Source organism: Python bivittatus, unplaced genomic scaffold, assembly GCF_059951505.1.
Source record: "Python bivittatus isolate LINGU-HERP-01145 unplaced genomic scaffold, Pbiv_v1 ctg000330_np1212, whole genome shotgun sequence".
NCBI lineage: Eukaryota > Metazoa > Chordata > Lepidosauria > Squamata > Pythonidae > Python > Python bivittatus.
In genome coordinates this window covers 50,815,818-50,839,466 of record NW_028277058.1, presented here as the reverse complement: position 1 = coordinate 50,839,466, position 23,649 = coordinate 50,815,818, and the positions used below count along the sequence as shown (strand labels likewise).

The 23,649-nt window shown below is 40.4% G+C and overlaps 2 protein-coding genes across 10 annotated transcripts in view; one reads left to right on the top strand and one right to left on the bottom strand.

The window, feature by feature from the left end:
• Positions 1-43: 43 nt before the first annotated feature.
• BID (BH3 interacting domain death agonist) lies at positions 44-18,473 on the top strand. Of its 5 annotated transcripts, none has more exons than XM_025173467.2 (6): positions 44-58; positions 14,124-14,194; positions 14,625-14,826; positions 15,797-15,930; positions 16,557-16,769; positions 17,655-18,473. In XM_025173467.2, the coding sequence occupies exons 2-6, from the start codon at positions 14,186-14,188 to the stop codon at positions 17,658-17,660; spliced, it is 564 nt and encodes a 187-aa protein (XP_025029235.1). In that variant the 5' UTR covers positions 44-58; positions 14,124-14,185; the 3' UTR covers positions 17,661-18,473. The 5 variants fall into 5 exon arrangements, with proteins under 5 accessions (XP_025029235.1, XP_087997403.1, XP_087997406.1 ...); XM_088141277.1 differs by lacking the exon at positions 44-58 and adding an exon at positions 279-369; XM_088141280.1 differs by lacking the exon at positions 44-58 and adding an exon at positions 325-369 and having other exon boundaries at positions 14,128-14,194.
• BCL2L13 (BCL2 like 13) overlaps positions 18,463-23,649 on the bottom strand; it is a 36,106-nt gene continuing 30,919 nt past the window's right edge. For all 5 annotated transcript variants that reach the window (XM_088141274.1, XM_088141272.1, XM_088141275.1 and 2 more), the window contains exon 7: positions 18,463-23,398. In XM_088141274.1, coding sequence (XP_087997400.1) covers positions 22,592-23,398 — 807 coding nt within the window. In that variant the 3' untranslated portion in view covers positions 18,463-22,591. The remainder of the gene's footprint in view (positions 23,399-23,649) is intronic.

Here is a 23,649-nt window from a genome sequence, read left to right as displayed (position 1 = left end):
CCGCATTCTGCTTCACGTAACCCCTGGATTTTCGCAAGGCATCACTTGCGCCCGCGAGGTAGGCAGATGCGCCCGGCAAGACGTTTCTAACGACCGTCTCAAGGGACGGGACGGGGAGGGGAGGGGAGGCTCTCCTGCGATCCCGGCATCCCCACCCTAAGAGCCGCCGGACCCCCGCCCCGAACCGCACGCGCTGCCCACGGGAGGGAAAGGCGAGACCGGCGGGGCGCCTGCGGCTTTAAAAGGGGGCTGCGCTCCGACGAGCAGGCTCGGGGGAAGTGACGTCGCCCCGCGGCTGGCAAATCCGCAGCCCGGCGCGGGGAGGAGGAGGCTGTCGCGGGAGCGCTCGCACGACCGGCTGCGTGTGCGGTAAGGGCTGCGGGAGCCGCTCGCCCCTCGCTTGGCGCGCGGCTCCCTCCCCGCCGGCGAGCGGGCTGGCCCCGGCCCCGGCCCCGGCCCCGGCCCCGGCGCCGCGCGCGGGGGAGAGCCGGGCTTCCGAGGGAGAGGCGCCTGAGCGCGCGGGGCGGGGGGCGCCCTTCTCCTGGCGCGCGCCGGGGCGGCTTGGCGGGCCCCGCTTTCGCCCGGGCAGGGACGGGGCGCGGAGGAAGGGGCCCCGCGGGCGCCGCTGGCGGGGACGCGCCCCGCCGAAGCAGAAGGCGGCGCCGCCCCCTGCTCTGCCGGGGATGCTCCGGTTGCGCCCGGGGGCGGCTTGGCGCGGCACCGGAGCGCCCAGGTTTCCCGCCCTTCAGCGGCCGGCTCTGCTCAGCGGGCGGAGAGTGTCAAGACGCGGCCGAATTGCCCGCCCCCTTCGGCGGGTGCCCTGCCCGACGCGACGCGCACCCCTCGCGGAGGCGGAGGCCGCGGCGGGAGCGGCCGGGCCGGGCCGGGCCGGGCTGGGGCTCCCCGGGGAGAGGCCGGCCTGGAAGCCGGGAGCCTCCGTTCGTCGAGGCTGAGACAGAGAGGGGAGCCTCAGCCCGTCCCGGCTGGCCTCCCAAGCCGACCTGAGGCCCTGCGCCAGCGGTGGAGCGGGGAGAGCGAGTGATGCGCGCTTCACAAACCGTGGTGTGGGGAGGCGTGTGTTTCCAGCTAGTGGTGGTTTGTCTTGCAAATGATGGTTACCGTGACTTACCAGGGTGGGTTTAATTCAGACCTCTCACTTGGCTCTAGTTTCTTGAAGCTTAGCCTTGCAAGCGCGTCAGCTGAGCAGTGTTGCTCTGCCTCCCGTCCCTTTTTGGGACTGATGAAGCCGCTGTCCTGATAGAGAGCCTGCTATCTAGGGGCCCCCCAGGCTGAGCGGAAGGTGTATTATTGCATGGGGCCTGACTGGCCGGTGGATGGCCCAGATGTTTTTTTACATGATTGATTGGGTTGTGCAGTGATTTGCAAAAGAGACTTTGGAATGCACAGGAGCGCAAACAGCACATGTCGCATAGCTCATTAATATAGCTGTGTCCCTGAAATCACAGTTGCTGTGGGGAGGCATCCTCATTGCACAGCTCTAATAGGTAGGAACACGCCTTTCATTGTGGTAGTCAAAGTGTGGTTGGAAACACAATTTGGAACAGGGTTGGATGAGTTAAGAATTGTTCAAACCACAGTTGTGTTCCCAAAATAAGGCGCTCTGCATTCCGATAGAGATGTGGCTGTAAACCGGCTTTGGATATGAATAAGTGTGGGAAGAGAGAAGTGGAACTCAGTCTGTTTTCTAAATCAATTCTGCTTGACTCCAAATCTTGCTCGTGTCTGAATACTGTATTAACTGCGGGCTGGCACTTGGCATCTGCTTCTCCCGTTGAGAATCAAGCTGGATTTCATGGGAGGAACAGAGAATTCTAGTGCTTTGCTGAGCCTTTCTTTGCTTACAACTGTGGTGAAGTTACCCTGGATTAATGGACTATTAAAAAGGCACCAGTGAGGGGATGCCATTCAGTGGGGAATTTCAGAATATATGTGGGTTCTGAGCCTATATAGCCTACAATACTTGTCCCTCTAAAATATAGATGAGTATTTAGAAAAAATTTTTTTTTCACCTGCTTATTTGTATCTCAAAACAATATGCATCCTAGTTGCTGGGAGTTGGGTAGCATATAACTTTAGTAAGTTATTATTGTTGTTGTTTTTGGCATTAACAACTTAATCAATTGACTGTTAATTGTTAACAGTTCACAGTGCGATATTAAGTATGGTCATACCAAGCAAATTGTGGAACAGGTAATGGCTGATATGGGCATTTTGTTTCATAGAATTTTATTTTAAAACTTTGTCAGTCTTTATTTTAAGAGCCAGCTGGGTGACTTTGGGCAGTTCTTGTTTCTCAGCCCAGCTCACCTCACAGGGTTGTTGTTGTGGGGAAAATAGGAGGAGGAAGGAGTATTAGGTGTGTTTGACGCCTTGAGTTACATGTAAAAAAGATGGGATAAAAACCTAATACAGGAAGTCCTCACTTAACAGTGGCAATTGGGCCCAGAATTTCCATCACTAATCAATGTGGTTGTAAAGCACAACATCACGTAACTCTGCCACTTAGCGACTGAACTGTTGGCACCTTGATTCCTGTCATTAAGCAAATCACTGCAGTTAAGCGATGACATGTGGTTGCTATCTGCGACCTTCTGCTGGCTTCCCCATTGTCTTTGCTTATAAGAACAGTCACAGAATGAGTGGTCATTAAACGAGGACCACCTGTAATAATAGATGCATACTGTATTTTTTTCATTTGCTAAGTTTGCGGCCTTTTTTCCTTCAGGAATTCAAGATGGTTTATTTTATCATTTTATCCCCAGAACATCCCTGTGAGGTAGGCTGAGATGAAACTGAGGAAGAGCCCAAAGATGCTTTGGAACACTCCCTGACTGAGAATTGACTTGGACTGGTCAATTGGACCCAGTCCAATTCCTGCACCTTAGTCACCACACACTGTTTAAAGAACTGGAAGTCAGAAGTCTTTGTGGTTTTTGTCTAGGTGTTGATTAATAGATCTCTGTCTGCCCATCTGTGCTGTTGCTATCGTGCATAAAAATATTAATGCTGCATATTTGGAGTAAGGATTTCTTATCAGTTGCTTAAAGATTACAGTCATTCAAGTGGAGTTTTTTTTTTTTAAATTAAAACTTATTTTTTCCTATGGGGAGAAAAATATTCTCTGGAATTGTATTTTTTTCCCCTCAAGCCTTTAAATTTCTATGTCATCTTATTTGGAATTGTGGAATTCATATTGGTGGCTTCCAGGTGTGATAGGTATTTTGCTTATGTGCACCAGCCACTTTCTGCAAAACAGGCCCACGAAGCATTTAGCAATTCGTTTTGATGTTAAATTGCTTATAGTTTTACAAAAATAGCACAGTAGTTCTTATAACATGCAAGAAGAACAAAGGACTTGCTGCCTTAGACATTTATGGTAACAATTTAATATAACTTTCGGTTTTGTACATGGTAACTGCAGCGAGACTATTCTATGCACAAAGGTGGAAAAATCCTGAAATACCTATAATGGAGGAATGGATCGTGAAGATGACAGGATTTGCAGAAAGGGCAAAATTGACCTGTTTGATCAGGAATAAGACAACAAGTACTTATGATATTAAAGACTGGCAACCTCTTATGGACTTCTTGCAGAAAACAGAAAAAAAATGAATAGGTGCTTTATGGATTTGCTGATTAAAAAGGGTTGAATATAGAAAGAAGGAAAGTAACCTTAAAACGGGAGGGGAAATAATAAGTTTGTAACTGCTGTAAAGAAGATCGGAAGTTGCTTCTTTATATCTCTTTTTTATCTATTTTATATTCTTTATACCTCTTTTTATTTGTACTGTTTCATACTTTTCTTAGCTTTTCTCTTTTTTTTGTCCTTTTTCCTTATATTATTTCATGATGATCTTTTATTTCTGTGTAAATCTTTAATAAAAATTATAAAAAACAATTTAATGTCTCTTAATTATGTTTAGTTTTGTAATGTTATTACTTTATTGATTTATTAACTGTATGTTGTTTTGGCTTTTCTATTTTAATAGAGAGATGGATTACGAATAGTCAACAAAACCCTAAAGAAACAATAATTTAAGACAGCAATTGTGGCTTAGCTACTACAGCTTTTATCCATCATGGTGACTCTATTTCCTATGCCTGCGGCAAGTTCAAGTCAGCAAAGTCTGCTGAGCCAGAATTTCCTAGCCTTGCTTAAGAAGATTTAAGGAACTAAAATAATAAACTTTGCACAGAGTTTTGAAAGCAATTCTTCATAAGATAGCTGTATTATTATTCAGTTCTCTTAGTCACTTGCTTTCATTTTTGTTTCCAGGAACACTTTTCCTGGTACTTAGAAACTGAATCTTAGTGTAATTATGACAGTTTACTTCCTTAATAAATCTGATCTTTGCTACCTGAGTCATGCCATGAATCTTCGGATTGTGACCGTAAGTGTGGTGACAGATTTTGCAGAGCTGTTTCACATATGTGGCCTAACTTAATATCTGTCATATACTAGTTGCAATATTTAGAATTGCTTAGAAAATAATGGCCTACAACCAGCAAAATTAGATGACAGTGGATAATGGTGGTAGTTTAAACATCCAGCATAGAACAAGTATTAAAATTAATATGTTTTGCCTGACTTTCTGCTTTGTATTTTAAAACCATTTAAGCCAACCAAAAGTTAACAATTGAAGTATCAGTAATGATAATAAGAAGTAAAGCCAAAGAAAGCAGCAAGTTCTCATAATTAAAAGCAGGAAAAGGAGCAAGAAAGCAGTATCTGGTTCAGGTTGAATCTATGCAAAGCCCACTTTGGAGTCCTATAGATCAGGGTTCTTCAACCTTGGCAACTTTAAGACGGGTGGACTTCAACTTCCAGAATTTCCCAGCCAGCAAGGCTGGCTGGGGAATTCTGGGAGTTGAAGTCCATCCGTCTTAAAATTGCCAAGGTTGAAGAGCCCTGCTATAGATCACAGAGCTGTGGAAGGTTCTTGGGAGATGAAGTTTCCAAGGGTTCCTGGGTCCAATAAATGAGTAAGCCGCGTAGTTGTTCTGGGAATCTCGGAGGGCAACAGAAAGCAAGAAAGGTCTTTGTCTGAAAAGTGGGTAGTCCCATGTGAACATTGTGAGTAGCAGTAAAAAGTTTGGGTGTGAAATATTCCATTTGAAACCCTTACCCAAATTCTGCAGGATGTAAATATTTATAAATGGAAAAAGTGAGTTTCTTTCATTCTGAAAGAATGATAGATGGTGGGTGCAAGAGATGTTTCAGGGTTGTAAGCTGGGCATCTCTTTGCTTGTATTTGACGGTAACCACTAGTAAGCACTGTTTTGCTATAGTTGCTGGGACTGATTTTTCAGACCACCACCATGCGGTGGAATACCTTGCATTTATCTTCCTTTTAGATTTTCAGCATTCTTCATGGATATCTTATTTTTACAACTTTGTGAAATTGTTTCTGTGAAGCTTTTATAGAAGAGGACCGATGTTATGAAAGCAGAGCTGTCTTAAAGCCACCTGGGAGTTGATAATTGAGGGAGATTCAGATCCAGGGTTCCCAATTCATGCTTTAGGTCAGTGTTTCTCAACCTTAGCAACTTTAAGATGTATGTGGAGTTCAACTCCCAGAATTATACACGACAGCATGCTGGCTGGGGAATTCTGAGAATTGAAGTCCACACATCTTAAAGTTGCCAAGGTTGAGAAACACTGTTTTACTTCCTTCTTGAACATTGGCTTGTTATCGCTGTACAGTATTACTGGTTTTCTTTTACCAAGAAATACTGATTTCTTGTAACCTCCTGGGGCTGCTTTCTTGAGGATTGATTACAAATTTAAGTGAATCTATTGCATTTTTATTCTAGTCTTTCTCCAAGGATTTCAAGAGGATAATATATAGTAATTCTTTGTCCTCTGCCTGTTTTATCTTTGGAAGAGGTTGGGATGCCACCCCAGTAAAACTCACGACAAAGATTTGAACACAGGTCTCCTCTCTCTTAGTCTCATTTTTCTCTAACCACTCTTACATTGTTTGTGAAATTGTGTAACCAAGAAAGAAACTTTACGTTTTTTAGTGATGTATCATTTGGGTTGCGTCTTGTGAATCACATCAAATATTTTCTTTGAATTCTTCTTTCTAAAAAGAGGGAATGAATGAATCACAGTCTTACTGTAATACAGTAATAGTGTCGTGTAAATATTGGAATAAATAAATGCTCTGATGTGTACTGATGATTACTTTGGCTTGATGAAGAAATATCAATATCTCAAAAACCTGTCTCAAATTTTATGCAGGTTTGGTTGGTCCTAAAAATGCATATTCTTGACTGTGAGCTTCCTATGAATTTTTTTCATCGTTTAACAACAATAAACAATTTAACGTTGAAATAATGTTTCTGTTCCAAGTCTGAAAGTACTTAGAACTGCCAGTCTCTTAACCCCATTCTCACTTAGCTAATTAATTAAGGGACTCTATGCATCTTCATCCAAAGGACTAAACTCCCACCATCGCCCTAATTCTCATTTATATGAGAGCCAGTGTGATGTGGTTAAGGTGCTGGTCTAGGAGAAGGAAGACCCAGGGTCTAGACCTTCCTTAGGCACGCAAGCTAGCTGGGTGACCTTGGACTGGTCACATACTCTCAGCCCTAATCAACATCAGGCTCTGTGACTTGCCCGCTGATAAACAAGGTGCATTGATAGCTTTTCTGTGAGAACTAGTTAAGCGCAGTACAAAAACACATAGATCCTGCAACCGTGCAGGGCAAAGTCAAAAAACCCCAACCCTAATTCTCACATGTTGGCTTCAATGCACTCATCACTCATTTAGTTTAAAATTGTGTCTATGTTGCTCAGTTCTACTTCATAAAGAAAATACGAATTTGGTTAATTCCAGCATTTTTCTGTTAATAAGTGTGTTCTTACTAATACACAATAAATGTATTTCAACGTGCTAGTTTGTTATAGCTTCGCTAAAAAAAAGTTCTCATTTAGAGAGAAAGCTGAGAACTTCCCATGAATTATTTACTTAGAACTACAGTATAGTTCCTTGGAGAGAAGGAATAACTGTTGAATCAATCTGATAAGGCTAACCTGTAACCTGGCTTGTTTCTTTTTGGCTTAGCGTAATATGTGTACCCATCCCCTGTGGTTGGTCAATTATGATTTCTTTGAAAGGGGCTGCATATTACACTAAACCATGTTGTGGAATAGTATTACAATAGCCAGCTTTGGTGAGTACAATTTTGCCTTTTATTTTATGACTATTGCATGCATCATAAATTTCCCGTTTGTTCTGTGTTGGTTTAGTCTCCTTTGTTAGCAGTCTGCCACACAATGCATGGCTGGCTAGGGAATTCTGGGAGTTGAAGTCCACATATCTTAAAGTTGCTAAGGTTGAGAAACACTGATCTAACTACATGAGATATGTAGCGGAAAACGGTATTAAAATGAAGTATTGAAATACAGCTTTGAGGCTCTTTTTTGGTCTGAAGTGTTCAGCTTTTTCATTGGACAAAATGTTTAGTGCTCAATTCATTGGAAAAGGTCTTACCTCTAAATATAAGTAACTCTAAAGCAGAATGTGCTAAAAATCTGCTAAATAAATTTATTTTCTTACTATTGGTTCAAAAAATATTAACATATCTGCACCCAGTACAGTAGTCATTACAGTAGGAGCATAAACTGGGAAGAAGAGAATTTAAAGAAAGAAATCAGTTAATATTGGAGGCATAAATCTCAAACAGGATTTGAAATCGTTTTCCAGTCAACACTGTCTTGGATCTTTAATTCCCAGGAGATATAGGAAACAATAACAATTCCAGTAACTTGGTCCCCAAGAGTGTGGGTTTAGACAACTATATGCTAAATGCTGAGAGTTCAAAACTTCTTAAGTAAATTAAAAGATTAGGCATATAAAGGAAGCTGCAATCTCCAGACGTGTTAGTAACATTCTTGCTCATTCAAAAAAATCTCTGCTCACAGGATATTGGCTGATGTTTCTCCTTCAAGTGACTCATATTAAACAATTATTTGTGAACTTAGTACTAGCTAAAAGAGTTTTGGTTTTTTTCTTCTTAAAAATTATATATTTTCCACTCCTTTCCTTCATTTGAACTTCAGACAGTTTAGTCTACTGGCTGCCTATGGTGTTGTCCCCCCCCCCCCCCCATAATTTCACTTGGAATTTGGAGGTCTGTAAATGAAATACCTTGGGGTTTTCCCAGCCTTTTCAGTTAGCTTCTTTCCACTTTTGTAGTATTTCTGCCTGTCTCATGCATGCATGGGAACTTGCTGGCAAACAGAGGCATATCCTGTAATAATCCCTGGACTAGATTTATAGTTGTTATTCAGTTATATCTGTTGACGTTTTTTTGGCATTTGGTTGGTATTCTCCTACAGGCATTGCACAATGCTCCACTCAAAATGAGTATTTCTGGAATTTACCAAATAATTTGAAGTTCTGTAATGCTGACGGTTCATTTTCTGATGCTTGCCTTAGGTCAAGGGGGGATATATACAAAGCAGTCCACGGAGCAAAGTAGTCATAAATCCATGAGTTCTCAGAGGAAGTGTTTCTAAGCCATATCTTGAGGAGTGGGACACTCAACTCCCTTTATTCTCAGTATCTTCAGAGTCGGATGCATTTACTGACTATTCATTCAATTACCTTACATTGTTTCCTGATTTAATTACCTCCGTTTTATTACCCTTGTGGATGGGCCAGTTAGAGTTAGTGGACAGTTTGCTTCTGTCAGTAGGAAGTGACTTCATGGAATATAAAGCTATCAATGGCTGTTAGTCATGATGGCCAGTTTTTAATTTTTGTTTCTTCAAATCAGTTTTTACTCTGGGCAAGTCCCTGCGGTTTTCTTGGCAAGATTTTGGAAGTGGTTTGCCCTTGCCTCCTCCTTCCTAGGGCTGAGAGAGAGGAGCTGGCCCAAGGTCCTCCAGCTGGCTTCGTGACTAGAACCCAGGGTCTCCTGGTTTCTGAGTCTTAACTACTATACCAAACTGACTCTTGGGGCTAATTACTACCTTTCTGATCAGAGGCCACTGGGTTTCTGAATACCAATGGCTGGGGAATGGTGTGTGAGAATGCCAGTGTAGGGCAAGTGAGCGCTGAGCTTGTATCTGATGTAGGAATGCAAATAAGACAGTTTGGCTTTGTTTCTAACACTTGTTTTGTCATCTTTTTGTCAAAACAAGTGTTCGTACCAAATGCCTCAGCACTCTTGTGGGCATTTGGTTGGTCAGAGCAGGAGTGGAATGCAGGATAAAGCAGTTTTGGATCTCATCTAGCACAGCTCTTTGTGAACTGCATGTGAATGGCCATCATTGAACCAGATCCAGTCTGGGGCTTTGTTCTATTTGCAAAGTAGTAGAATTCTCACTGGAATTGGAAACAGCTAATTGGAGTGTAGTTTAATATAATAAAAGGCTTACTCTCGTTTGTCTTTCTCCTATGAAACTATAGCTATTGTATAACATATTTTAATAAGTTAGAACAGAAATATAGAGAATGCCGTTTAGGAGAAATGCCCTGGAGCACTTCAGAGGGCCTTGCTTACTACAGAGTGCCCCAACATGCTGTTCAAGGGACAGGTACCCTCCTTAGCTCTTGCCAGATGCTCTAGTCTACCTGAGTTTTTGTATTAAAAAAATACTTTAATTCAGAGAAATGGGAGTAGCAACGGTGCCAGCCTCTGGCATTTGCAAGATTAGCTGCGGGCCGCTCAGCTTCCTTAAAATGCAAGATGCAAGCCATTTGGAAGTGTGACACCTGCCTGGAAAGAAGGATGTAAGTAAGCAGGAATAGGAAGGAGTGTCCTGCAAAAATGAAGGCTACTGTTGATGGTGGCGGATAGCCTTCAGGTGAATCTCTGCTTTTCAGCTGGCTATGTCCTCATGACAGCCTTTATGAAAATGGACAAGCCATATCACAAAGATGCCTAATAACAGTTGGGAGGGAGTTAGTTGACTCTAAAAAATAGTGAGAACTGGTTCATACTTGGCACTGAGCCAGAATGTGGCTACTTTATGGTTCATTGTGATGTGTGTTTGTAGTCAGGGAATAAACAATGGCTTGTTTTAAGGCTATGTATTACAGTTTGAAATTGTGACATGTGATAATGTATTTCTTTTATAGTTTCCTGGCTACTGATTTCTTTTAAAGTCCTTCCCAAGCCTGTAGAGAAATCAAGGAATTGCTGGACTGGTTATGATTACTTTGCTCCTCCTCGAGAGTGATTCAGGCTTGTTCCTGAATTGTTCATCAAACCATGGTTAAAACAAAGCAAGACATAGCATGGTATATAAACACAGTCTATATGTCTATGGAGAAGAATGCTAATCTTCAGAATTTTAATCCTGCCTATATAATGTGAGACTCCATGTGTCAGCATACAAAATTTATGGGTAATAAAGATTGAACCACAAGCCAATACCTTTTTCTTGTGGGCTTTGTGTGTATATTTATTCTGCCTGTTTAGGTCTCATTTAGTGATTTCCTACTCTTCTGGGGCTTCCCCCGCTGCATTTATTGCATTTCCTTCACTGTTTTTGTTATCCGTTTTTTGGTTTGATTGAGGCTGATTTCTCTCCTTTCACTCAGTTGTTACAGCAAGGAATAGAAAAATAGATAGCAAACCCTGTAGGTATTTTCCTTTGATTGAAGACATGTTTGACCTTTTTTAATGTATGTATCAACACAGAAGAGACTTGTGTCTTGTATAAATGGGTCAAAGTCTTCTGCAGCAGCTAAGTATTTTCAGCCAGAAATACAGTTACAAGAAAAAGTATGTGAACCTTTTGGAATTTCATGGTGTTCTGCATTAATTTGTCATAAAATGTGATCTGACCGTCATCTAAGTCAAGAGCATTGACAAATATAATGTGCCTAAAATAATAGCACAAAAACAATTCTGATCCTTCATGTCTTTATTGAACACACTCATTCAACATTCAAAATGCTAGTGGAAAAAGTAAGTGAACCCTTGGAATCAATAACTGGTTGACCCCCCCTTGGCAACAATAACCTCAACCAGGCGCTTCCTGTAGCTGTGGATCAGACCTGCACATCATTCAGGAGGGGTTTTAGCCCATTCTTCCTGGCAGAACTGCTTTAGCCCTGTCATATCCTTTGGACGTCTCATGTGTATGGCTCTCTTCAAGTCATTCCATAGCATCTCTATTGGGTTGAGGTCTGGGCTCTGACTTGGCCACTCCAAAAGGCAGATTTGTTTTTCTGAAGCCATTCTGTTGTGGACTTGCTCTGGTGTTTTGGGTCATTGTCCTGTTGCATCACCCAACTTCTACAGAGTTTCAGCTGACTTACAGACATTCTCACATTATCCTGAAGAATTTTTTGATACACTTGGGAATTCATCTTCCCCTCAATGACTGCAAACTGGCCAGGCCCTGATGCAGCAAAGCAGGCCCAAATCATGATGTTTCCTCCACCATACTTTACGGTTGGGATGATGTTTTCATGATGATATGCAGTGCCCTTTTTATGCCAGATGTAGTGCTGCGTGTTCTTTCCAAATAGTTCAATCTTTGTTTCATCAGTCCACAAAACATTTTGCCAATACCGCTGTGAAGTGTCAATGTGCTCTTTCGCAAACTTCAGGCGTGCAGCAATGTTCTTTGTAGTAAGCAGTGGCTTCCTTCGTGGTGTCCTGCCATAGACACTCTGCTTGTTCAACGTTTTATGTACTGTAGACTCATGAACACAGATGTTAGCCAGTTCCAATGATGCCTTCAAATCTTTGGCTGTCACTCGGTGTTGTTTCTTTATCTCATTGATGAGTCTTCATTGCGCTCTTGGGGTCATTTTGACTGGGTGCCCACTTCTTGGTAGAGTAGCCACAGTCCCAAAGTGTCTCCATTTGTAGATCATTTGCCTAACTGTAGACTGGTGAATTCCTAAGGTCTTTGAAATCACTTTGTAACCCTTTCCAGCTTTATGTAAATCAACAATTCTTGATTGTAGATCTTCTGAAAGCTCTTTTTGGCAAGGCATGGCTCACATAAGCATATTCTTCTTGTGCGGAGCAAACTCAAAAAGTTTGACTGGTTTTTATCAGTCAACATAGCTCTAGTCCACACCTCCAAATTAATTTTCTTAACAAGACTCCAGGTATGCTAACACCTGACTCCAATTAGCATTTTTGAGGTCAACTCAAGGGTTCACATACTTTTTCCACTAGCACTATGAGGTTTTTATGGTTGTTCTCAATAAAGACATGAAAGATCAGAATTGTTTTTGTGTTATTATTTTAGGCACATTCTATTTGTCAATACTCTTGACTTAGATGATGGTCAGATCATATTTTATGACAAATTAATGCAGAACACCATGAAATTCCAAAAGGTTCACATACTTTTTCTTGCAACTATACTTGATGAGGGGAAAATGTGAGAGGCTGTAATCTTGCACACCCTTGCCTGAAAATTAGCCAGATTGAGCATATGAACTGAGCCTATGTCAACCTATGTAAGACTGCATTTTAAATGGACACATCTAAACAAATTAACAGCATTATATTAACATTTTAGAGAAACATTTTACAGTTTAGAGTATAATTGGAAAAGCATGACATTCATTGTGTTATTTGGTTTTAGGGGAAAAAAGGGTGTATTGTATGAGACCTGTTAATCCAGTAACTGTAGGAGATGAAAAAAACTGTATTCATTATATATGTATCATTCCTAGAAGTAACAAACCTGAAAAAAGTTTCCTTTTTTATGCTTGTTTTTACAGTTCAAAATAATGCACAAAGATTTTTTTTCCAGAAAAGAACGGGTTAACAGATTTCTACCCCAGCTTACTGGCTTGGCTCAGCTCAGCTTTTTACCACCAAAAGATTTCTTATGGACCATATCACTTTGATTTTCTTTTTAAACTTTGAACGTTAACTGAAAATAGATGGACTGTCTCTAGCCCTTCCTTGGGCCAAAGCAGGAGGCTTCCTCAGGCTTGGAGCATTTGGGCCGGTCAGCAGATCCTTCCTCTGCCCGTCATCTTTCTGTGATTCCCATCACTCCATAGGCTTCCTTGGCTGTTGAGGGAAATCTTCTGACCAGGTTGTCATCGCCCCGCTCCATAAGGTTGTCTTCTGTTTTTATAGAGATGTAATTGGTAGGAGAACAGATAAACATTCTGTTCATCTACATGTTACTGCCTACACCTAAAATATCTGAATGGTGCTTCCAGGATACCTTTGGTGAAGACAGTAAGAGGGAGATAAATGGAATTGAGAGTAGGTCTGTTAGGCAAATCTTGAACTATTTTCTGCTTGTCTACTTTGAACTGTTTCAGAGGTTTTGGCACTGGAGAAAGGCTTATATTTGGTCAGCTGTTGTTTTAAAGCATTTTGGTCACTCTTGAAACTTTAGTGAAAGCATTTGGTCAGTATTGCTTGTAGGTAACACAAAATGAAAAGTGAATTGGGGGGGTAGGAGGAAGAAAACTGTCTTTGCCCTTATGTTCAAAGTTCTAACAGCCCATTCTGGATGAGAAGAGAGGAAGCTCCATGCAAACACTCTTTATGGCTGATAATCTTGAGAGGGAGAAAAGGCAACCTCTTGGAGAGAGCTTTGGCCCCTCAAGCTAATAAAAATTTAAGAGACACATGAAAGCCAGGTAAGCTTTTCCAGAGGCAGCATTCTGCAGATGGCACTGTTTAAAACCATCTTTTCAGAGGTAATTGTAGATCACTTTTAAGTGGAAGACTTGGAAGAGAGCCTAGAAGACTAGGTGGGTAAATATGGGAAGAGACCGTCACTTAATCTTCACTTCTTACCCTCATTTGGGGGTTTCAAAGAGGAGATGGTTTCTTTTAAGCCACTTTCTACTTATTTGCCCATTGGGGTATTCTCAGGGTATGGCCCAAAAAGTCAAGTGTAACTTAATCTCCACTCATTTTTTAAGTACTTCATGTATATGCAAAGTATTTGCTTTAGGTAACTCCTTCACCTTTCTGGTAAATCATATGCTCCTGTATAGAGCCAATAATCGGACCTGAAGATAGATTTGGATTACTACCATTACCTAATAGGTTCTGTCCCTTTTTCTTTCATAATTTGTGGAAACATGTCCCCTTATCAGCATTTTCATAATAATACTTTTTATTTATAATTCCTTTTCCAGATAGATGTTATACGGCTTCTGAAAATCAAAGATAATCCACCTGCCTGGTTTCAGCAGCTACAATGAATCAGGTTGGATTCAAAATTATTAACAAATATCATGTGGTTTGACTTTTTGATTAAATGCTTATTGTTTATTCAGGAAGAGTTCTCTTTAAAAAAAACTTTCACCATTTCCTTTACTTTCAATGCTCAAACTGTTAGTGGTGCTAACAGGAGAACATCACTTCCCTCTAGGAGCCAGTTGAGTGAAGATGGAGTATATTCAGTGGCTATGAAACAATGAATTAAATGGCAGCTGGATGTGAGAGTGGGGGAAATGGAGTTATTAATGCTTTTTTTTTTTTTTGGCAGGGGGTAAACTACTTCAGAACTATCATTATAAGTATATTACTGCTCTTCATCCTATCATGTAGGACCTGCACATTCTGCCTGTTTGCATAAATATTTTCCAGAATTTAGAATTAGCATGAAATGGAATGTTTTGTGTCTCCCCCAACAGGCTGACCATTATGGTGATACAGGAGTCGTCTGTGTCGTTCTCTTCTCTTTCCTGGAAAGCTCCTCTGACATTGCTTTTGCTTCCAAGCTTTCTACTTTGAAAAACCAGTTGTTAGCACCAAAGCAGTTTTCTAGTGCATTTGATGATGGAGAGCTTCAGACTGATGGCAATAGTTTTGGGCACCCAGAGGACAGATCTCTCGGTAATCAAGGTTCTTAGTGTCCCAACTTTCATTGTGAATAACAGTGGACTTTTTGCTACCACATGGTCAGCAATCTTGTTAGGCTCTTCCAAATGATGAAATCCTGCCAAAATTATCAAATGAAATTATGAAATTTCAAGCTACCCCCCAAATGTTGAACTTTTGCAATTTCTGGAGAGTGGGCAGCATTTTGGAGTGAAGTGAACAAACCTCTGTTTGGAGAGACTATATTGTCAATTGTTAGAGCAGAAATAAACAGGTTTCTAGGATAAGCAGCTCTCTGTACATGCATCCATGCTCACAGAAGCTCTTTGCATTGATATTACTTGTATGATTGCTGAACTGGAACTCTGATCAGTTACAATCTCCTGCTTCTCAGTGTGGAAGATGGTCTCATGGAACAGCCTTCTATAGCCTAATATTGCAATATATTTCTGCAGATGTCTTGAATTCCCTCCTTACCTAATTAAATACTTGAAGCTGCTTCTAAAATGGTGGCTTCCAAATGTGATGGACTAAATGCTTGTTTCCCTGTTATGGCTGGGAGTTAGAGTTCACCACAACTGGAAGACACCTATTTTTGGGAAGGATAGCACTACAACCCATTTGTCTCCTAAAATGAATTAAAAATAAGTTATCTAATTAAGCATTCTCATTAGGTTGTCCTTCACTACAATTTAATTTACTCATTAATGTCTGAGAGTCTTTAGTTAATGCAAAGCATCAATGAATTTCATTCTAATGCCTAGTTTAAAGCTGGGATGGGCTTAAAACATCTCTGTGTATTCTGCTTTGAGCAAATCAGAAAAGTAAATATAGTCATAGAAATCATATGCAGAATCAGGTCTTGTCCTAAATCCAGTGTTCCAATGTTAGGCTACTTTGTAACATGATCTAGGTTGTACAATCTTTTTGCATGCTTGAAAGCCAATTTGTTCTTTGTCTTTTTTGTTCATGAATTTAAATTCAGTGGCCAATGAGGACATTTTCCGGAATATAGGAGCACAGTTGGCTGTACTTGGGGATAAAATAGCTGCTGAGATTGAGCCCTCATTTGTGAACAGTCTGGCACAACAATTCATGATGGAGAATGTGTCCAGCCAGGTGAGAAAGGAAGAAACCGAGGGATTAATAAGATCGCACTGGACTACTTTAATGATAAAGCAACTCCTGAATTTGTGAGATTTCTTTTAGAGTTGTTCTCTTTGTCAGCCATGACATTTCCTTCCAATTACCTCATGGGGGCACTTAGTAAATGGCATTAGGTAATTGGGACTTGCTTGGTGTTCTGATAATCAGCTTAGTTGAAGAATGGATTTGGAGTGCAGTTCTGCTGCTGAATACAGCTAAAAACAGAAGTTGAATTTGGGGGATCTTGGAAGTATCTCCTTAGCTGACAATTTTAGGGAAAAAAAAGGGACAGGAGACATAAAAGCCCAGTGTGGACATGAGGATAAATGGCTCCCTCCCATCCACATATCCTGGGAACCGGAAGTCAGAAGCGTGATGCAATTAACCATGATTAGTAACTGAATGTTGTTATACTTGTGCATAATTGAAACTATAAAGGGTTCCCTTATAATTAACAGTGACCATTAATTAACTTACATTTTATTTTTAATTGTACTGTTACCACTTTCAGGAGAAAAATCTAGTATCTGGCTGGATTAGCGTTAAAGGCCCCAGAAGGGCAGCAACTGAGAGAGAGGTTTGTTCTTCTGTTTCTGTAGGAGGTCACCCAGCATCTGTCTCAAGCAGTACAGGCAGTCATGAGAACGATGCCTCGGGAAATGGAACAGGAGAAAGCCATGTTATTGGCAGCAATGGTTTTGGCCAAGAAAGTAGCCAATATAGTCCCTGCCTTCCTGCAGCAGGTGTTCAACACAACAGTGAACTATATCAACCACAACCTCCACGATTATGTGAACAATCTGGCACCTGAGGTGATTACAGATAAAATCCGACCATTGCTTTCTAGTTAAGTTTATCTCCAAATCAGAGAAGATGGCTGGCTGGGGAATTCTGGGAGTTGAAGTCCAGAAGTCTTAAAGTTGCCAAGTTTGAGGAACGGTGATTTAATGCATTTATAAGAGGGATTCTCGTGCCCCTTCCAAGGTTGCTAATTTAAATCCTTAGAACCTGATGCTGAAAAGGTAGTATGGGAAATGTCCCCTGCAGTTTTGCTCCTGCTGGGAAAGCCGAAAGGCAGGAAAGTGTTTCTTAGCTCCAAGGTCTGGGAAGGCCTGGAAGTGGTAGCTGCCCAGGGGTTCTGTCTTTATCCACTACTGTTATGCTGCCCCCAGGAGAGCTCTTGGAGGCCAGCAAGTAGTTCCCCATCCCTGAAATTCAATTATTGCTTTTTTAAAAGGCTAATTCTGTAGCCATTAGTGGTATCTTAAATAGCCTAAAACGTGTCTTGAATTTGCCAAGAATTAACATTTTATGCAAAACCTCTTAGATACACTGTTGTATTAGCAGCTAGATCAGGGAGTAAAGCACAAACGTCATGTTATTTAACATGCTTAATTCGGATTAGCTATAATTTATTCAGTTGATTCCACACAATGAACTATGCTCTCACCACATAAACTGGGTTTGCACAATGTCCTAGCTAAAATGCAGTTGTCTCTGTCTATTGTGTGATCTCTAAATGCAAGAATCTACAATATATTGGATCTTACAGGGGACAGAACATGCAATCTTGTGCTGATTTTCAGTCTGTCTTGATACATTCTTGGCTAGCTTGTTTAGAAAATACCTGAAGAGAAACCATTTTCTTAATGTTGTGGTGGATATAACTAACTCACTCTCTCCTGTTTCTTTCCTAGAACTGAACAAAAGGGACATGACACAACTGCATGCAAGAACACATTTTATGGTTTTTTTAAACAATGATTTTTACAGTTTAAAAAGAAATTGTACCATTTCGGTATTTTTAAACAGTTTTTGTACTTTTTATCAATAGTAACATACTTTATTTAGTTCACTGAGGTATGAATTGGAAGTACTCATTTTCTACTTGAAATCTTAAGCCATTTTCTATGGCCATTTTAGAAAAAAGCAAAGTGGTTATTATTCTCAGGTTTGTGGTGTTGATGGCCTCCCTCTTTGAAAAGAGGAACAGAAGCTAATGACAACCTTACAGTATCGTTGGATGCTTTGTTCTGCCACTAGCTATCCAAGTCAGAATATTTAATGGGATAGACTTGATTTATAATTCTGTATTTCTCTGAAGAAATGAAGGGAGTGCATGCTGTTCTGCTCCATTTTCTGCCCTTTTAAGTTGCCATATATAAAGTCTTAAAAAATTAAAATGTGTGTATTGTTTTTCATATTTAATAGATGGTAGGCATTAATGAAGGAGCTGGAAACAATTGGTTCTCTCAACTGAGACTTGTTCTGTCTCATATCTACAAAATTAGTGGAAATGTTAGGGAAGGAAATTGCCTATTTGCAAATGACCTTGTTGGAAACCAGTACAGTAAAAGTCAATTATAACACTTGTAATTCTCTCGAGTTTGGGGTTTGGCCATTGCTGGAATCCAGATCTTAACAGGAAAAAAATAAGTGATAACCATTGTACAATTTTTAATGATTTGATGAAGGTCTGAGTATTGAAGTTGGGAAATAAATTGGAAGTCAAATTACACTGTGTCCTGTTTCCTCATTTCCACCCCCCATTGAAGAGTTTGTTTATAAAAACTTACATTTTTATCAAATGTCTTAAAAGGGTTTATATGCTTGTTTCCCTTTTCTTCACACTGTAGTTTGGATTGTTAGATGTTTAAAAAGTAATCTGAAAAATTCTAGCTGCAGTTATTGGCAAGATGGATGGAATCTTACTGCTTATTGGTTAAGTTATTGGAACATTTGAATGAACACAGCCATAACCCTTAATATTTAAATAAGTATGGCTCTCTTTTTGTGCTTTGATTTTACAGCAGTGCAGGCTTCCTGACCTGAGTGTAGGCTACATCTGAGAAAGACCAACTTGTGGAAGGCTACTATTATTATACCGCTGTTCTCTTTTTATACAGCTAAGAAAATTTAAGAATAGTATGTTTTTGCTCCAGCTATTAAAAGCCCACACACTTTTTCTTCAAAATTTAACTTTAATAAAATACAAATAAGGGTGTAGTCTTATTTGAGACTATCTGTCAAGCAAAAATACACATAATCCTTTTATTTTTATAAACAGTAGGAACACTTTTTTAACACTGGAGGCAGTTTTTTTCAATTCATACAGTAGAAGCCTATAACAGCAAGAGAGAGATTATGTCTGTCCTCACCATGTTTCTTAAAATAGCTCCAGGGAAATAATTATTGTCATACAGCTTAAGGAAATGCCAGTCTGCCTGAATGTGTCCAATGCTAGGAAGAAGAGCTGCCCATCTGCATGAAACTGTTAGCACAAAGTGAAAGCAGTATTGTAGTTCAAGAAGAAATTATCAAATGGCTTACAGTAATTTCGTAAGTAGCTTGGATTATTTTAGGGCTCTATGAATTCTTGGAAAGGTTTTCAAACCATGAAAGCAGACCCCTCTCTCCCTGGCTCACCGCAAGCAAGGTCAGACGGGCAACTTTCCAACCAGACTAGAAGTCGTAATGTATAACAAAAGAAGTGCTTCAGGTATGCATGAGCAGGTTCAGGAGCATAGCTTTTAAAAAATGTGCCCAGCTCCAGCTTATTGTGCAAAGCACTAAGCAAGAACGACACTTATTTTGCTTTCAAGAACTTTTATAGGAAGCCCACAGCAAGTAGATCAAAAACTGAAAGTATATCCACACGAAGGAAAAAAGTATTTCAATAGACAGCAAATCTGTGTTTTTGCTGCATCTCAAAAGCATTTTTCCCCAAATGGAAGCAGCAGGAAGGAGAAAGTGAATGTAGTTTGCACCAGTTAGTCCAATAGTATTGTAGGACTTCTATTGCAGAATTATAGATTATTTTGAAGTAACAGTTACATGACACATACTATTGAAATCCTACTGGTATACATTTAATTTGTCTTCATTTCACTAGTGCTATGAAGGATATGGTAATGATTTATTCTGAAGAGTTTTCTACAGACATAATGGCTGCAATTCCAAAACACCAAATACAAGTTTTGCATCTTAACCAAATTCTATTCCATTATGAAGCTCCAATATTCAAACAGGAGCATTTGCCATCTTAAATGCAGAGATTAGGTAAAATATAATCAAGTTCTAACATATCAATATTTGAAAGGGTCAGTTCATAATTACCCCAATTCTAATGTTTCATTTCACACTTTTTAGCATTTTGCTTTCTATGAAAAGTACAACACCCTGGAAAAATAAGAGAAGAAATAAGTTCAGTCTGTCACCTTCTCTTCAAATGGACACATGGCTGTAATCAGGCAAAATGGATGGCTACCTAAACCTTGCACTGTTTATTTCCTCCATAGTTTACTGTAGAAGTCAAGAGAAGTTTATTTTAGAGGGTGGAGGAAGCTGCAGCCAAAATCTGCTACAGCAATCTTAGCAATAGTGCTTGTATTGGAATACATACTGGCAGCAATAATTCACTATTCAGTTTGTCTAAATAGGTAGTCCTCGACTTATGACCATTGGTTTAGCAACAGTTCGAAGTTATGATAGCGCTGAAAAGGTGACTTACGACCAGTCCTCACACAACTGTTGCATTTTCCGATCCCTATTGTGGTCATAAGTCAAGGACTCACATGAGAGTTTCTCCCCCCCCCCAAAAAATAATTTGTGGTTGCAGCTAGATTTTTGGGCTGAGGGCAAATGGAAAAACAGTTCAATCCCACTGGAACATACTGAGGCACTTTATTCTGAAAAATGGATAATAAATAGTACTATGGAGAAATGTAAATATATTTAAACAAAGATTCCCTTGTAGATATTATATATTAAACTAAGTGTTCTATGATATGTGAACACAAATGTTTAGAAGTGTAATCTCTCATACATGCATGAGCTTCCCCCATTGACTTTGCTTGTTGGAAGCCCCCTGGGAAGGTCACAAATGGCAATCATGTGACCCCGGAATGCTGTAACCATCATAAACACATGCCGGCTGCCACGCACTCAAATTTTGATTGTGAGACCATGGGGACACTGTGGTGGTTGTAAGTGCAAGGACTGGTAATAAGTCACTTTTTTCAGCACCATCATAACTTTGACAAAGTTAAACACATGGTTGTTGAGGACTACCTGTATCAAATGTGAATTTTTATAGCAGGTTTAATGGGAAGGGTTATCTATCTCATCTCCAAAAAATGTAAAAAGAGGCTACAGCCATTTTATTGTTTAAAGTAAAAACCTGTGGTACTATATTATTCATAACTATGACAGTCACCACCTGTACATTCCAAAACACACAAAATAACACTTTGACATGGATGATCAATTTTATTTTTTTTACGGGGCCAATTATAGGTGAAATAAAAAGGAATTGTTTATACATAGAAAGAAGTTATCTGAAAGGTTACATGAGCTATACAAGACATGATTTTTAGATCATTTCTCCACCAATGGCCAGAAAACTGGAAATTGGAAACAAATGCTCTTTCAGTTAACTGCTGAGTCAGTTTCCTTGAAGACCTTGAATTCATCACAATGGTAAAAGTAAATTAAGGCCAAGTGTTCCAACCTTGCAATTGGATTAACAAAACAGATTTTAATTTATAATTAGTGGCATTTCATAAGGCCACACTGCTTCAGATTCAAATCCAAAAAGTATTTTGGAGCATGCAGAAGTGCATCCATAGCACCTGTTTTCAACGTTTTAAAGCAACTGCATCTTTTTCTGGGAAACAGCAAATGTGGAAGGCAACCATCTTATCCTGGGGAAAACCACAACTGCTTTAAAGAGTTGGAGACAGGTCCTCTATTTATACCCCATGCACTCTGAAGCACATTTTTTGAATTAAATCTGAAGCTGCACAGTATTCAACTCTTGTTGCCTCACATACATTTTTGCTTATTACATGGAAATCTTTCTTTCTTTTGCATTCATCAGAATGGTGATAGGTACTTACATGAAAGGAGTGTATCTCTGATAACTAAACTGACACAATAAAGCCAGATGAATGGGGGAGTAGGGAATGGATAGGGACAGCCACAACAGTAACAAATCACCAAAATGCCTAAAGCACAAGGATGAAAAAAATATTATCTTTCCCCAAAATGCATTATACTTTCATCTCTACATGGGAGGGTTTCATTTCATTTCATTTATTTCATAGCTTTGGAAGTTTAATCACAGAATTTAGGGAGCAAGCACTACCCCATGGGGTTTCAAAGGGAACAGAGAGGTGAAGAGGAGCAGTGCAGTACCTGAGGAAGCTGAGACAAAAGGGGAAGTAGCCTCATGCTACAGGGTTAGAGAACCTCTCATTCAAGAGGTGGAGGTGAACCAAGAAGCTGCAATAGCAGCTACATAAAGGAATTTTCCAGGGATAAAGATGAACTTTTTCATTACCCTGGAATTTCCTGATCCAATTTCCAGTGTATAAGCAACCCTCCCCCCCTCCCCATTTCTCAGATATATCAAGATATTTAAATGTGCAAGGGGGTTCCAATAATACCCCTATCATTAAAGAGGAAGATCCAGTCCCAGGCCACTAAAAACATGATTGTCCCTAGACTTAGCAGTAAACTCATGCCCCATCTTCCTGTCAAGTTACACAGATTTCTCATTAACAGGAGGCATTGCAAACCTTAGTCAATGCAACCAAGCGTGGATTCAGGCATTATCTCTGAAGAGAAGAGTTCACTACTTCTTCCTCAATGTCAACACTACACCTACTGCTACAGCCAGGATAGCTACTGCAGCTGCCCCGCCATAGAGCAGAAGTGATTTGCCTTCTGGCAAAAGAATGGATTTCTCCTCTCCATCGGGAGACTTTTCTTCAGAATAGCTCTCTTTCCCTAGTTTTGTTTCTTCTTCTGGAAGTTGTATTTTCTCAGACTTGGGGGAAGCCTTTTCACTTGAAGGATATTGTTTGGCAGATTTACTCAACATCAGAGGTTCAGGTTCAGGATATTCCACTACTCTCCCCTCTTTGTGACACTCAGCAAGTGAAGATGCAGAGGGGCTTAGTCTTTTAATTAACAAGCTTTCAGCCTCTGACTCTGTTTTCAGCAATGCAGCTGGAGCTTCTGGGAAGCTCAATTTTTTAGCACTAGTTTGCAGGCCCACTTCTGACACCGCTGTCTCCTCAACACTCTCTTGTATCTCTTCCTTTTCAACATGGACAATATCTGAGTTTGAAGAGTTGTTTTCACTCCTTTCTTCTCCACCTCCATTGCTGTCCAAGCTCTTTACTTCTTCAGGATCCATAGCTACTTGCTGCCACGACTCAGGCCCCAATGAAACTGGCAAGCTCTCTGTATGCCAGCTCTGGCTGGCTGACAAAGAAACAGGCAAGCTCTCTGACTGCCAAGATGTTGTTACTGTGGGTGACTCAGGTGGGCTCACCTGGCCTGAGTTGTCACTAGTTAGGATGTAGATGTCATTGCTATCTTCAGCAATGATTCCGTGGTATTCTTCCTCTTCAGAATCCAAACTAAAAACAGTTCCCTGGGGGGGAAAGTAGCAGTTATCAAAAGCATCAGAGTTCAGAACATATACTTTTAAGTGACTTATATTCATTTAACAGCTAAAAGAATCTGAAATACAGGTAGTCCTCACTTAATGATCCTAACTGGGACTGGAACTTCCATTGCTAGGCAAAACAGTTGTTAGGCAAAACTTGACAGGTCCGCCCACTTAGCAATGGCAGTTCCAGTAATCCCAGTCACATTCGTTACATGTCTTTGGGCAAGAACCTC